This window comes from Salvia splendens, chromosome 22 (assembly GCF_004379255.2).
Source record: "Salvia splendens isolate huo1 chromosome 22, SspV2, whole genome shotgun sequence".
Classification (NCBI taxonomy): domain Eukaryota; kingdom Viridiplantae; phylum Streptophyta; class Magnoliopsida; order Lamiales; family Lamiaceae; genus Salvia; species Salvia splendens.
Window position 1 is genome coordinate 12317330 of NC_056053.1, and position 14838 is coordinate 12332167.

The following is a 14838-nucleotide window of genomic DNA, read 5'->3' on the forward strand; positions in this document are numbered from 1 at the left end:
TAAAACTATGCAGCCAGCTCACACAAAACTATTTTAGAGTAATAGAATACATAAATTAATAATTTTAATTAGAAATAATTTATTGGTATTTAAAAATCTAAATTTTAAATTTAATTTTATAAAATTAAATATAATATTGAAATAAAGAAACAAAGTGAAAAATGTCAAAGGGAAGAAGAAAATAAATTTTGAAATAATATTAGATCTAGTACATCATTGAAATAATATCCGATTGAAAAAGTTAAAAATGTGAAAAGACCAAATTGTCCTGCCCCCAAAAAGGGCATTCTCGGGAGAAAACAGTGTAAAATGATCGATTTTGAAATAAATCCTTAGTTCAGGGACTATTGTTGATATTTTTAAAGTTCAGGGACTATTGGCGAGATAAACTCATAGTTCAAGGACCATTTTTGTAGTTCACTCTATTATTTAATGAGTTAAAATGAGATTCATATAATATCTTTTAAAACTTGTGTTTAATAGTTGAATATGTATTTATAACAGTATAACTAGTGGTGCTTAAACGGTTCTCCGATTAACCCGAATCAGAACCAAAACCGGTTGGTTAATTGAGGAATCGGGAACCGAAAAATCGGTTCAAGCCGGATCCTAATCGGGAACCGAATTATATTAACTTTTTTTATAATTTAATATACTAATAATACTCTTCCGTCCCACAAGAATATGCATTCTTTCCTTTTTAGTCCGTCTCTGAAGAATATGCACTTTCTAATTTCAGGAAGTCTTTTCCCTCCAATGAGATGGGACTCATTCTCCACTAACAATACTTTACTAATTTTTTCTATCTACCTCTCTCTTACTTTACTAATTTTACATTAAAACCCGTGCTGAACCCAAAGTGCATATATTTTGGGGACGGGGGGAGTATAACTTAATTAAATTAATATTGAATTGAAGTAAAATAATTTGAAACATTGAGTGATTTTTAGATTCAAACGGTGTTAAATTTGCGAGCTATGTTTTCTGAATTATATAAAATGTTTAAACCTTGATACTTACTTTAATCTATAATTATTTCTCCAATCCATTTTTTATGAACTAACTACTATGAATAGGGCATCATAAGTTTTTTTTTTAATTTCTAAAAGAACTTATACAAATACAATATCATTTCGTATGATAAAAATTTAACTTTATAACAAATTGATGTAACTAATCATTAAATATATGATTTTAACCTGTTTGTGAATAATTTATTAACTGTTCTGTTATAAACCAAAAAATAACAACAAGATCAACTAGTATTGGAAATTTCATTGAATATTTGTTTAGCCAAAAAACGGGAAAATGGAATTCAATTTTAAAACTCAGCATTAAAAAAAGTGAACTATAAAAATGGTTTATTTCGAAATTGGGCCTTTTGGCTCTTTTTGATCCCTAAATGACCTTTTGAGCATTTGGGCAATTTCTTCTTTTCACATTTTAATTGTTTCAGTATATTATTATTTCAATGATGTACTAAATCTGATATTATTTCAAAATTATCTTCTTCTTCTCTTTATCATCCTTAACATATTTTTAATTTCAATATTAGATTTAATTTTATAAAATTAAATTTAATATTTATATTTAAATATCAATAAATTAATTTAATTAAAACTGGAATTGACTAGTTCTTAACCGAGTTCTAGAATTTATGAAAAATTAAACCAGTTAACATGATTTAAACCAGAACTGGTTGAATAAGCAGGACAAAGTATAACGGTTGGAGCAGTAAGTACTGAATTATGAAAGTAGTTTCATCACTCCGCAATCCGATTCAAAACATTGGGAGCGGAGTGATTGACGGAAAGCGTGAATGAAAGGCGCATGCACAAGCTCTGCAAATCCATTTCACACTTTGTTCTATAGATTCACCATATTGTTTATTCATCGATTTCCCGTTTCCGTAAATACTTTCTCTCTTCTCTCTCTCTCTCTTTTTTCAAAAATCAACTCCTCTATAAGGGAGCAAATTACAAATAAACTCCTATATTATAGATAGGAGGAAACTACAACTGATGTCAAGAGGGCTCGAACTCGGCACCTCATGCAATAATGTCTAAGCTCCTTACCGCTAGGACAAAGGCTCTGGACAGTCCTAAACTCCTAAATTAAGCTAAAAGTGGGAATGGGTGTGTGCGTATGGGCTGGAGTATTTAAAAATTCTTTCTTACTTCTTCTTCCTCTTGGCCACTTAATTTAATTGGTTTAGATTTGTTTTTAATATAATTTGTTGGGGCGTGAGCGGCCGGAATTAATCAAAATCTTGGGATTAAATCCTATATCGTGGAGGAGAATTATGAGGAGTCAAAGGAGTCAACGAAGGAGTTATAAGCATAAGCGGCCGGCCGGCGTCACACGCGACGCCTTAGGCGGCAGCCGAATAATTGAAAACCGAGAAAACGAGATAAACAACTTTAATTAGGGTGCATGCATTTTATTTAATTATTTGGAAAGTGTGTTGATTTATGTGTTATACAAATTCCAAAGGTGAGACCTCGCAAGGGAGTCGTGATCGCAAGGGAAAGGAAGTAATTTCGGATTAAGCACTTGAGGTGGAATTTCTTTTAAATAAGGACGATGTCCTAAATGTTTTATCGATGGGAATGAAATTGTGTTTATCATGCCTTGTTTGATTTTTGTTTGATACTGAAACCATTGGATTATTATCGTTGGTTTGATACTGAAACCATTGGATTCTTGTTTTGGATTATTTTGAACCATGCCATTTTGACCTAAATTATGATAGTCATTCTCTATTGGATTTCTCTCTCTCTCTCCATTCTGCTTGTTGGAACTATTGAATCAAAGAACTCCGAATAACTTCATCATACCAAAAACCATACCAACACAGAGAAAAGGGGAAACTTTATTGACTGAGAAAATTGGATCATACAAATCATTTTTACATCACTTATTCTCTTCTATTTATACTCACAGCAACACACCACACTCGCGAATAACTTCCAATAACCAGCTCATCACCTCCAACGGCTATGTTTGGATTAGTTTGATCAGCTCCTAACATTTCAACAGCCCTCCTCAAGATGGACTATACAAAGTATGAAAGTTCATCTTGGCCAATATATTCTCAAAAGTAGTAACACCCAAAGGCTTAGTAAAGATGTCAGCCAACTATAGATTATTTTTTATGTGCATTGGCTTTATGATCCCTTGCAGAAACTTTTCCCGAACTGTATCACGTTCAATCTCAATGTGCTTTGTCCGTTCATAGAAAACTGGATTTGAACTGATATATACTGCTGCTTGATTATCACAAAAAAGTGGGACTGCTCTTTTCATCTTGATTCCAAAGTCAGTCATCAAAGCAATAGACCAAACCACCTCAGTAGATGATCTCGAGAAGTTCTGCTTCTTAGCTTTCCAAGAGATCAAAGATGAGCCAAGAAACAAGCAATAGCCTGTCATAGATTTTCTTGTATCAGGGCAAGTTGTCCAATCTGCATCAGAAAATATGCTAATAGTAGGGGTAGTTTCACTTGAATAAAATAGTCCATGACCAGGTGTTCCTTTAAGGTATCTCAGTATCTTTTCACTGGCTTCCCAATGTTCTTCACATGGACCTGATAAGCTTGTGCACAACAAAGGTTATGTCTGGCCTTGTGATGCACATGTATAACAATCTTCCTATCTGCCTTCTATACTTCGATGGATCTTCCGTAGGCATGCTAGCTTGTTGCTTCAGCTGTTTTAGTGGATCCATGGGCACAGAAGAAGGTTTACAACCAAGTAAACCTGAATCCCTAACCAAATCCATTGCATGCTTTCTCTGAGATATCAGAATACCTTTCTTACTTCTTGCTATCTCCAGACAGAAAATATTTGGGAGCTCCTAAGTCCTTGAATTTAAAGAACTTAGCTAAAAACTGCTTGAAATCCTCAATCATTTCTGGTTTGTTCGTAGCAACAAGAATATCATCTAAATAGACAACAACCCCAAAAAAATGATGAGCCCTTACTCTGGAAGAAAAAAGAATGGTCAGAGGCTGATTGTTGAAGCCCAAATTTTGATAAAACTTCAGAAAGTTTAAAGTACCACTTCCTAGATGCTTGTTTAAGACCATATAGTGATTTATTTAGCTTGCAAACAAGCTTTGTCTCATGTGGAATGCCCTCTCAACAAGCAGCCCAGGTGGTAGATTCATGTAAATTTCCTCTTCAAGATCCCCATAGAGAAATGCATTGTTTGCATCAAAGTGAGCCAAAGACCAACCGTGAATGGCAGCAAGAGCAAGAATAAACTTCACTGTTGTCAGCTTAGCCACTGGGGAAAAAGTATCAAGAAAATCAACCCCCTCATGTTGAGTGTATCCCTTTGCTACCAAACGAGCTTTAAGTCTCTCAACAGAAGCATCAGCTCGAAATTTTACCTTATAAACCCCCTTGCAATCAATAGGGATTTTACCAGGTGGCAGAGGAAGTATTTTCCATGTTTTTAATTTGGCCAAAGCAGCAAATTCTTCCTGCATAGCAAGCTGCCAATCAACATGTTTAGGGGCCTGAGAGTATGGCTTAGGCTCAAAGACAGCAGTCATGATCACAATATATTTCAGATAGTTTGGAGCAAGGTGGGATAATGAGAAGTATGCTGAGATAGGGTAAGGAGTGGTGGAGGAAACTGAGTTGCAAATATAGTCAGTGAGATGGGTAGGAGTTTTAGTGATTCTCCCAGCTCGAGTATGTTGGTTATTTTCTGGAGGATCTGTAGTGGGAATGGATGTAGGATTATTTTCAGTGATAAGAGTTATTTTCAGTGATGGTAATAGATGAGGGGAGAAGAGTATTATTTTCAGAGATAGGAGGTGAAAGAGAGTTATAATCAGTGATGTGTTGGGGTGGAGTGGGAAAGATAGATGGCTGCCGGTGAGCAAAAGGAAAAATATTTTCATGAAACACCACATTTCTGGTAATGAGTTCCTGATTGGAGTCAATATCAAGGACTCTATATCCCTTGTACCCAGATGGGTAGCCCAGAAACACATACTTAGTAGCCCGAGGAGAAAATTTGTCTCTATTCTGGCTAAGTGTGGAAGCATAGCAAAGGTACCCAAAAACTCTCAAATGAGAATAAGAAGGAGACTTTTTGAAGAGTACTTGAAAAGGGGATAAATTGTCTGGTAATATGGAGGAAGGAGTTCTGTTTATGAGATAAGATGCAGCTAGAATGCAGTCCCCCCAAAAAGTAACAGGTAAATGTGACTGAAACAACAAACTTCTTGCCACATTTATAAGATGTTGATGCTTCCTTTCCACCCTCACATTCTGCTGTGGTGTTTCAACACAGGAATGCTATACCAATGTACCAAAAGCAGAGAACAAATCATGAAGATTGAACTCTGGTCCATTATCACACCTCAAGACCTTGATCTTTTTGGAGTATCGAGTACAGATGGTATTAAAAAACTGAGTGAGGATAGTTCTTGTATAAGATTTATGCTTCATCAAGAAGGTCTAAACAAACCTAGAGTTATCATCCACAATAGTGAGGAAGTAATTGTATCCTTAAGTGGTACATGGAGTGAAAGGACCCCATATGTCACAATGGATCAGATCAAAAATTTCAGCAGCCATTGAATCTTAATGAGAGAAAGATAAATGTTTTTGTTTGGCTAACAGACAAATATCACAAAGAGAATGAGATTTATTTGAGAAAGACAAAACATCAGACATGGATTTTAGAGTATGAAAAGACAAATGGCCAAGTCTCATGTGCCAGAGATCAATGGCAACAGCAGTGTTTATTCAAGGAGAATCTAAGGAACCTGGATTGCAGTCAGAAGAGAGACTGAGTGTGTAAAGGTTACCAAGTCTGTTACCCCTCCCAATCACAGTCCCAGAGAAGCTGCCTGAATTTGAATGGAATCATGTGTAAAAGTTACAGTACAAGACATAGAGGAAGTGAGGGAGCTAAGAGAAATAAGATTGAAAGAGAAACTAGGAACACATAGCACAAAATGTAAGATGATATTTGAGGTCAATTGAATGCTTCCTATATGCGTGACAAGAGAACTAACACCATTGGGTAAGTTAACAGATGCATTATTTATAGGAGAGAACGATGTGAAATGATTCAAATCACATCATACATGATGTGTAGCCCCTGTGTCAAGAAGCCAGAGTGGAGTAGGGGAAGATATAGTAGCAATGAAAGGAGGGAAGAAAGTTGTACCAGTAAAAGGAGTCTGAGTAGGAGAGAGAGGACTCGTTTGTGCGGCTGAAAAATTTTGTGCGGCTGAGACTGGAGGAGATGGTGTTGATGAAGATGGTGAGAGAGCAAGTTGAGATTGCAGCAAGGATATTAGTTGCTGACATTGATCAGATGAGGGCATACTCAGGTTTGGACCTGCATCAACAGAGGGAGAATCATCCAAAAAATTGATTAGTTTATGTTAACCTTGCTGATGTGAAGCAAGCTAAGAAGGAGGAGAAGACTCAAGCCAGCTGGAAAGATGTGCTTCTGGGACCACCTCCGATGAAGTTGGATAAGAGAAAAGAGATGCAGCACGTGGCATGTGGTCCTGCTATTCTTGCAACGTGTTGAATTGCTATTGATTGATAATTTTAGTTTGTGAGAGTACTTTGCTTTCAGATTCCTTTTGATAGGTTATATATAGCCATAGAGTTAGTTATCTGTAGCTGATTGTGAATTTGATCAGTAATAAAAAATATCCACTTTCAGCTATCATCTTCTTTTCCTTTACTTCATGGATTCCGCTCATAACTTACTATGGTATCAGAGCCTAGGTTGATCATAGGTTCTGACTTTTGTTTTTCTTCTTTTTCATTTCTACAATAGAGTTGTATTCAATGGCTGAAAGCGATGGCTCCAATGTTGAGAAAATCTCTCGCTCCCCATCATCAATACCAGTTCTGTCTCAAATGCATCTGATAGCTGGTGAGAGAGCAAGTTAAGATTTTGTGCGGCTAAAAAATTTTGTGCGACTGAGATTGAGACTGGAGGAGATGGTGTTGATGAAGATGGTGATAGAGCTAGTTGAGATTGCAGCAAGGAGATTAGTTGTTGACATTGATCAGATGAGGGCAAACTCAGGTTTGGACCTACATCAACAGAGGGAGAATCATCCACAAAATTGATTAGTTTATGTCAAACTTGCTGATGTGAAGCAATCTAAGAAGGAGGAGAAGACTCAAGCCAGCTGGAAAGATGTACTTTTGGGACCACCTCCGATGAAGTTGGATAAGAGAAAAGAGATGCAGCACATGGCATGTGGTCCTGCTATTCTTGCATCGTGTTGAATTGCTATTGATTGATAATTGTAGTTTGTTGGAGTACTCTGCTTTTTGATTCCTTTTGATAGGTTATATATATAGCCATAGAGTTATCTGTAGCTGATTGTGAATTTGATCAGTAATAAAAAAATATCCACTTTCAGCTGTCATCTTCTTTTCCTTTAATTCATGGCTTCCGCTCATAACTTATTATGGTATCAGAGCTTAGGTTGATCCTAGGTTCTGACTTTTGTTTTTCTTCTTTTTCATTTCTACAATAGAGTTGTATTCAATGGCTAAAGGCGATGGCTCCAATGTTGAGGAAATCTGTCGCTCCTCATCATCAATAATACGCATACGGAGAGCAATTGTTTGATCTGGAAACAACAGATCATGTCCACAATTCGAGCTTTTGATCTAGAACCCTTTCTCTTCGAGGAACATGATGTGCCACCTCGATTGATAGCTATTGAAGGAACTTCCCAGCTGAAGATGAATCCAGAGTATTTCCCATGGAAAAGGCAAGATCAGTTACTAGCCTTATGGCTGCAATCTTCACTCACAGAGAGTATTTTAGGGCTTGTGGTTGGCCTCACTACCAACAAGCAGATCTGGAAGGCAGGCCTTGGAAACTAGCTTTGCAAGTCAATCCAAAGCCAAAATGATGGTGTACAAAATGCAGCTGCAATCGGTGAAGAAGGATACTCTGTCCATGATAGAGTATCTAGGAAAAAAAATATTGTGACCTTCTTGCTGCTGTTGGTTGCAAAGTTTCAGAAGATGATCAGATTCTCTATGCTCTCAACGGACTTGGTGGATAGTATGATCCTGCGATCGTTGCTATTACAGCTAGAGTTGATGGTTGGACTATGCAAGAGGTAACTTCTTTAGAGAAAATCGGGTTTCTAGGCCAATTGGCCTTTAAAGTTACGCAAATGTACCCACTCTGTTATCTATTCCAGTTATAGGAAACACGCCAACCTCATTGGCGTTTTGTTTTAGTGAAAACGCCAACTAAGATGGCGTTTTATAATGTCTCGTATTTTGCCCGTATTGTCTCCCATTACAGTTACGTTAAAACACGCCAATTGTGTTGGCGTTTACTACCTAAAAACGCCAATTGCGAAGGCGTGTTTATGAAATAAAAAACACCGACGGAAATTGCGTATTTTCTAAAAGACGCCTTCGAAGTTGGCGTCTTTAAGTACAGAAACGCCAACTACATTGGCGGGTTTACATAAAAAACGCCAACCCCAATGGCGGGTTTTTACAGACTGTTATAGCAGCCCCTCATCTTCCAAATCGCGAAAAACACACACCACACACCATTCGCGATTTTCCATAGTAGCAGCGCCTCTCGTCGGGAATTCCTCCTACTCTCCGTGATTTCGCCCTCCATTTATCAATCGGTGCTAGTTTTCCCCAAAATCTTCCAATTTATTTGGTTAGTATACTTATCTTTTACATTATTAGAGTAATTGTTGGATACTTAGCTAGGGTTTGTAATGGGTTGCAATTTGAGTTGAAATATTGTGCATATGGATTATTTGTATGACGTTAGTATTGATTATTATGTTGGGTTGTTTGGATTTAAGTGAATTTGTGTATAAATTTGATTATAAACCAAAATCGTAGGGTTTTAAAACTTGAAAATTGGGCAAATTGATTTGGTTTATGTGGGTGTTGGTTAGTGTCTTTGTTTGTAGTTTGAATTGTTAATATTGTGTATATTGTTAGGTTGAAATTGAAATTGAAATTGTTAGGTTGGTCAAACTAAAATTGGGTAAGTTGAATTTGTGGAGAATTGATGTATATTGTGCATTTGAACGGTTACTTTTGTGTAGGTGAATTGTGTTATGATGTTGAAGTTGTGTATTGTGAATTATTTGATATAGGTGTTCCATTTTGTGATATTGTATAAAATTGTTTGTAATTATTGAATTTGTTTAGGTTTGTTTATTGTTTAATTTGGAATATGAATGTGTGTAGGTAATTTATGGCATCTTCTTCAACTTCTCGTCGTCGGCTCTTATGTGGTCCTGAGGACCCCTCCGTATTATATCTGCAGAGACAACACGTCTCTAATAACATATGGGCAGGAGTGCCATCAGAAGACGTACGGTGTAGAAGATACGAAGGAATCATATGGGATGTTCCCATAAATCCTCGTGTTTTGGCGGTTATAGATGAGATGGGGTTCGGCGGGATGTTGAGGTGTGGTCAACCGAAAGACATTGACCACCATCTTATCACCGCTTTGATCGAACGTTGGAGGCCTGAGACTCATACGTTTCATTTTCCAGTCGGTGAAGCGACTGTGAGCTTAGAAGACGTGGAGGTCTTATGGGGCCTCAAAACTGACGGTGAGCCTCTGACGGGTTACATCCCCACTAAGGGTGTCGGATATTGGAAGAATGTTTGTTTGGATTTTCTTGGCTTTATTCCAGATGCAGTTGATCTAAAAGAAATGAACTGGAAGCAGACAAGCTTATCAAACCAACTGCGGATTGAGCTGAGTGATGACCACGAGCAATACATGTACAATCAACGTGCTCGTGTGTATTGTCTGCTATTACTGGGTGGTCTACTGATCCCGAACGCCACCGGTAATAAAATTCCCTTCTTCTACCTTCAGTTTTTCATGGATATAGAACAATGTGGTAGCTATAGCTGGGGAGGTGCGACTCTTGCCTGCTTGTACCACAATCTATGTGAAGCTGCACTTGGTAAGAGGACCGATGTCGGGGGAGCTCTTACATTGTTACAGCTGTGGGCTTGGGAGAGAATCCCAATTATTAGACCGCAGATACTGAACCCCACGCCCGTAGACTACTTACCATGTGCAGTCGCGTAAGTTGTCCACTAATTACTTTTTTAAGCATAATTGTTATTGATTTTTGTGTTGTTCGCTCATAATTTAATTTTTGTAGCAATACCAATTTTCCAAACAAGTCTTTTTACCATGATGCCTTTATGATTCTGCAAAAGATTCTTTCTAACATGTACCAAGCAAAATCGGTGATGCCCCACATTGGGTTCTTCTTTCCATATGGGAGAATTCATTGCATCTATGATTCCCACATGCCTATCTGATATTACACATATTTCATGCTTTGCCACGTGAAGTCTAATACGTTCCATAAACCAATTCCAACTTTGTATGGTTTCCTCATCAACAATGGCATATGCAATAGGCAAACATTTCTTATTAGCATCAAATCCAACGGCAATAAGAATTTTACCTCGAAATCGTCCACGTAGATGAGTTCCATCAACGGTTAAAACTGGTTTGCATAGTTGAAAAGCCTCCACAGCTGGACCAAAAGCCCAAAATACGTACTTGAAAACCTTGTTCATACCGTTGCTTGATCTGTCATCATGCAACCATTCGACAATTGTGCCAGGATTTTGTCTTTGCAACTCATTCAAATAAGCTGGTAAAACTTTGAAATTCCACTCCCACGAACCATACACAAGCTCAATAGCTGTCCTCCGAGCATACCATGCTTTCTTGTAACTAACTTTCACATGAAATCTATTTTCAATATCCGCCACAATTGCTTTTACCTTGTAGCAAGGATCGTTTTCTATTTGATGGCGAACACTCAACGCTATCATACCCGACGTAAGATTAGCGTGCCCATTATAATTACGATCCCCCATGCAAGTATGAGCAGTGCTAAACACTCTAATTTGCCAGTGTTCATCATGCTTCCTCAGTGTTGCTCGGCACTCCCACAAACATTTAGGTAAGGACTTATCTTTCGGATTTCCTTGTGGCCACTTACAAACTGCATGCCATCTCTTTCCTTTACTTTCAACGACTGTATATTGGCGGATTTTTTTCAAATGCCAATGAGTGACAGCTGACTTCAATTCCAATTTGGTTTTAAATTTAGTATGCAACCCGACATTGCTCGGATCTTTTTCACTCCAATAATGCACATTGAGATCATCAGACTCAAAGTTTTTTGGATCAAAACTATCATACGGACCTGGTAAGGTGCGAAAATAGTTCATACCAGGCTGTGGGAACTGTGGAACTACTCTTTCTCGTACTGCTCTTCCTCCAGTTGATGTTTCTCCAACCACTGTTTCTCCAACCGGAATGGATGTGCTTGGAGCAACAAATTGGTCCTCATCCGACGAAGCACCATCTGAACCTGTACTATCCGGGTCGACATCTTCAGAATCATAAGGTGATTGTGGATCAAGAAAGTCGGCTTTATCAGGACCAATTATGGTCTCAATCACATCACAGTTGTCACTGTCCCCTAAATGCACGCCTCCAACATCAAAATCTTGTGTTGTATCGAAGCATGGTTCTTGGCCTCTCGTAGACGTACCAACATCAAAATCTTGTGTTGCAGCGAAATATGGTTCTCGGCCTCTCGTAGACGTACCAACATCATTACTCATGAGAAGATGACTATGTTGTTGAGTAATTGACGAATACTCAACATACAATTCAATTTGACCTCCTGTAGTCATACTCTCACTAAACATTATTGGCATGTATACTTCTTCTAGTAAAATACCTATATACGTGATTGAAGATCCATGCCATATATGACGTTTCCATACTATTTGAAGTTTGTTTTCAAATATGTTTATCCCCATCCTTTCACAAATTGTTTCCACAAGCTTATCGTAGGAAATACTTTCATCCAACATAATCAATCCTTTTGCAAAAGGAGGATCATATGAAATAACTGTTCCGGGAATTATCTTTCCACCCCAATATAAATAGACACACCACGTCATACTATCTGCATTAATGTCAAACACAAATATTGGTCAAAAATATTTCTTTACAGTACACTACAATATATACTATCATAACAACCTATCAAATATGGGTAAAAAATTAGATATACTACAACATATAATACCATAACAATTGGTCAAAATATTTCTATTAATTACAATACAATTTATAATACTATAACAAACCAGCAAATAATTATATAAATTACACTACAATATATACTATCATAATAATCCAACACAAATATTAGTACACTAATGTTTGGAAGAATAATGAGTACAAAATTCGATATACTAACCGATTACGAGGACTAATATTTGGAAGAATGAGCCACAATAGAAATCTACACCCTTCAATCCGACCAAGGCAAGATTTTTCGCGTTTTTCAGTTTTGGGAGGTTTTTTCGCCGTTTTGGAGAGGGAATGTGACGAGGGTTTTGCGATTTTGGGGCAGATCTGGGAGATAAGGTTCAACAGAAAAACGCCTACGCAATTGGCGTTTTTTTCTAAACACGCCAACGAAATTGGCGTTTTTTAGTTAAACACGCCATCGAAATTGGCGTTTTATAACATAAAAACGCCATCATCATAGGCGTGTTCAATTAAACACGGTAACAAAGTTGGCGTGTTTAAATTTAAGTATATTGGTTGAAAATACACCCAAAATACGGTCAACATATAACACGCCAACACAGTTGGCGTTTTTGCGTAATGACGCGCCAATGTCACTGGCGTTTTTATTTATAAACACGCCAATGAGGTTGGCGTGTTTCCTATAACTGGAATAGATAACAGAGTGGGTACATTTGCGTAACTTTAAAGGCCAATTGGCCTAGAAACCCGATTTTCTCAACTTCTTTACTTCTTAGCTTTGAATCTAGGCTCGAGGTTTATAAGCCCGCCAAGTTGAACATGGAGCGATCTGCCCTCTTTGCACTTGGCTCAAACAACTTGTTATAATAGAGAAGGGGGAACACAGCAGAATCATCGAGGAAACCAAAATTTCCCAATAGAAATGATGGCAGAGGTAGAGGAAATGGTTACAGGGGTGGCAGATCTGGTGGTAGAGGAAGATATGGAAATAGGCTTGTTTGCCAACTCTGTTTTGGTATCATTTTGAACAAACATTCATGCCTCCACAAAATTCCAACAACAGGACTTTCCATCAGCAGGGATCCTATCAGCAGCAAGAATCTTATCAGCCAACACCCTCTGCCAATGTTGCTCAGACCAGGGGATCTTCTAGTTATGGGATTCCATCTTAATATGCTCCTTATGCCTCCTCATCTTTCAAACATGAATAATGTCTCAGAATATTATGGAGGTACATCTCTTCATCTTGGTGATGATTTTGGCATTGATATTGCACACATTGGTGATGCTACTATTTTTTCTACTTTAAACTCTCATTCTTTAAGACCCCTTCTCCTTAACAATCTTTTACATGTTCCTAAAGTCTTCAAAAATCTTCTAAGTGTGTCTCATTTTGCTAAAGACAATCATGTCTTTTTTTAAATTTCATCCTGCCTTTTGTCTTGTGAGAGATCAAGATTCCAAGGAGATCATACTCAGGGGCATACTTGACAATGGGCTCTACAAATTTCTCTTCAACAAGGTTCCCACATCCCCATCTTTTCCTACTTCAATCAAGGCCAAGCCAGTTTCTGCCAATGCTTGTTCATCTGCTGCTTTACTTTCTTCTTGTACTCAATCTGATAGTTTAGAACTTTGGCACCAAAGGCTTGGACATTGTGCCTTGGCTATTGTCAAAAGAATTCTATTAGATTGTAAAAATCAATGAAATCAGATTTTGTTTGTCACTCTTGTAGTGTCTCTAAAAGCCATCGACTGCCATACTCCCATTCTCAATCTCAATACAATTCTCCTCTTGAGTTGATACATTCAGACCTATGGGGGCAAGCTCCTGTTACTTCCAGAAATGGATTTAAGTACTATGTAAATTTTATTGATCATTATAGCCGCTTCACCTGGATATACATGCTCAAAACAAAAGATGAAGTCCTCTATGTTTTTAAACACTTCAAATGCCTTGCTGAAACACAATTTAACTCCAAGCTGAAAGCACTTCAAAGTGATGGGGGGGTGAATATAGAGGTCTGACTAGTTTTTTTGCAATCTGAGGGTGTCTATCATAGAGTCTCATGTCCATATACACCTCAACAAAATTGTCTAGCATAGACATATTGTTGAAACACACTCTTCTTTCACAATCTGGTTTGCCTGCTGCCTTTTGGGATGATTCCTTTGTTGCTGCTGCATATCTTATAAACAGAATTCCTTCCCAAACTCTTTCCTTTGCCTCTCCATATGAAATCTTATACAAAATTAAGCCCAACTACCTTGCACTTAAACCTTTTGGCTGCCTCTGCTACCTTCACATCAGACATCTCACTAAATCAAAATTGGATTTCAGATTCGATTCTGCTACATTTCTGGGATATAGCCCTTCTCACAAAGGTTACAAAGCCATGTTAACCTCTGGAAAAATCATCGTTACTAGGGATATTGTTTTCCATGAAACTAAATTCCCTCATAAACCCACTTCTCAATCACCATCTTCTACATCCTTTGATTCACATCACACTAGTTCTTCAATTACTCCATTTTTCTCTCCTCCTCCAGCCACTATCATAATCTCTTCACCACCTTCTCCCTCTCTTATTACCCCATCATCTCCACTTCATCACCATACCCCTTTATCTACACTTCATCATCGTACCCCTTCACCTCCAAACTTACCTGTTGATCATGCTCCGATTTCTGCAGAGTCTCCTCCAGATACATCAGATTCTTCT

At 37.7% G+C, this 14838-nt stretch overlaps 1 protein-coding gene and 1 long non-coding RNA gene across 2 annotated transcripts; both read left to right on the top strand.

Moving 5' to 3' along the window:
• The first annotated feature begins 6599 nt into the window (after positions 1-6599).
• Positions 6600-10369, top strand: LOC121787654 (protein MAIN-LIKE 1-like). Its single transcript, XM_042186456.1, has 2 exons — positions 6600-8698; positions 9244-10369. Exon 2 carries the CDS (start codon positions 9251-9253, stop codon positions 10106-10108), a length of 858 nt encoding a protein of 285 aa, XP_042042390.1. The 5' UTR covers positions 6600-8698; positions 9244-9250; the 3' UTR covers positions 10109-10369.
• A 2510-nt stretch (positions 10370-12879) lies between these two features.
• LOC121787655 lies at positions 12880-13842 on the top strand. The gene is made up of 2 exons (XR_006047516.1): positions 12880-13346; positions 13573-13842. It is a non-coding gene; the product is annotated as an uncharacterized LOC121787655 (long non-coding RNA).
• The last annotated feature ends 996 nt before the right edge of the window (positions 13843-14838 follow it).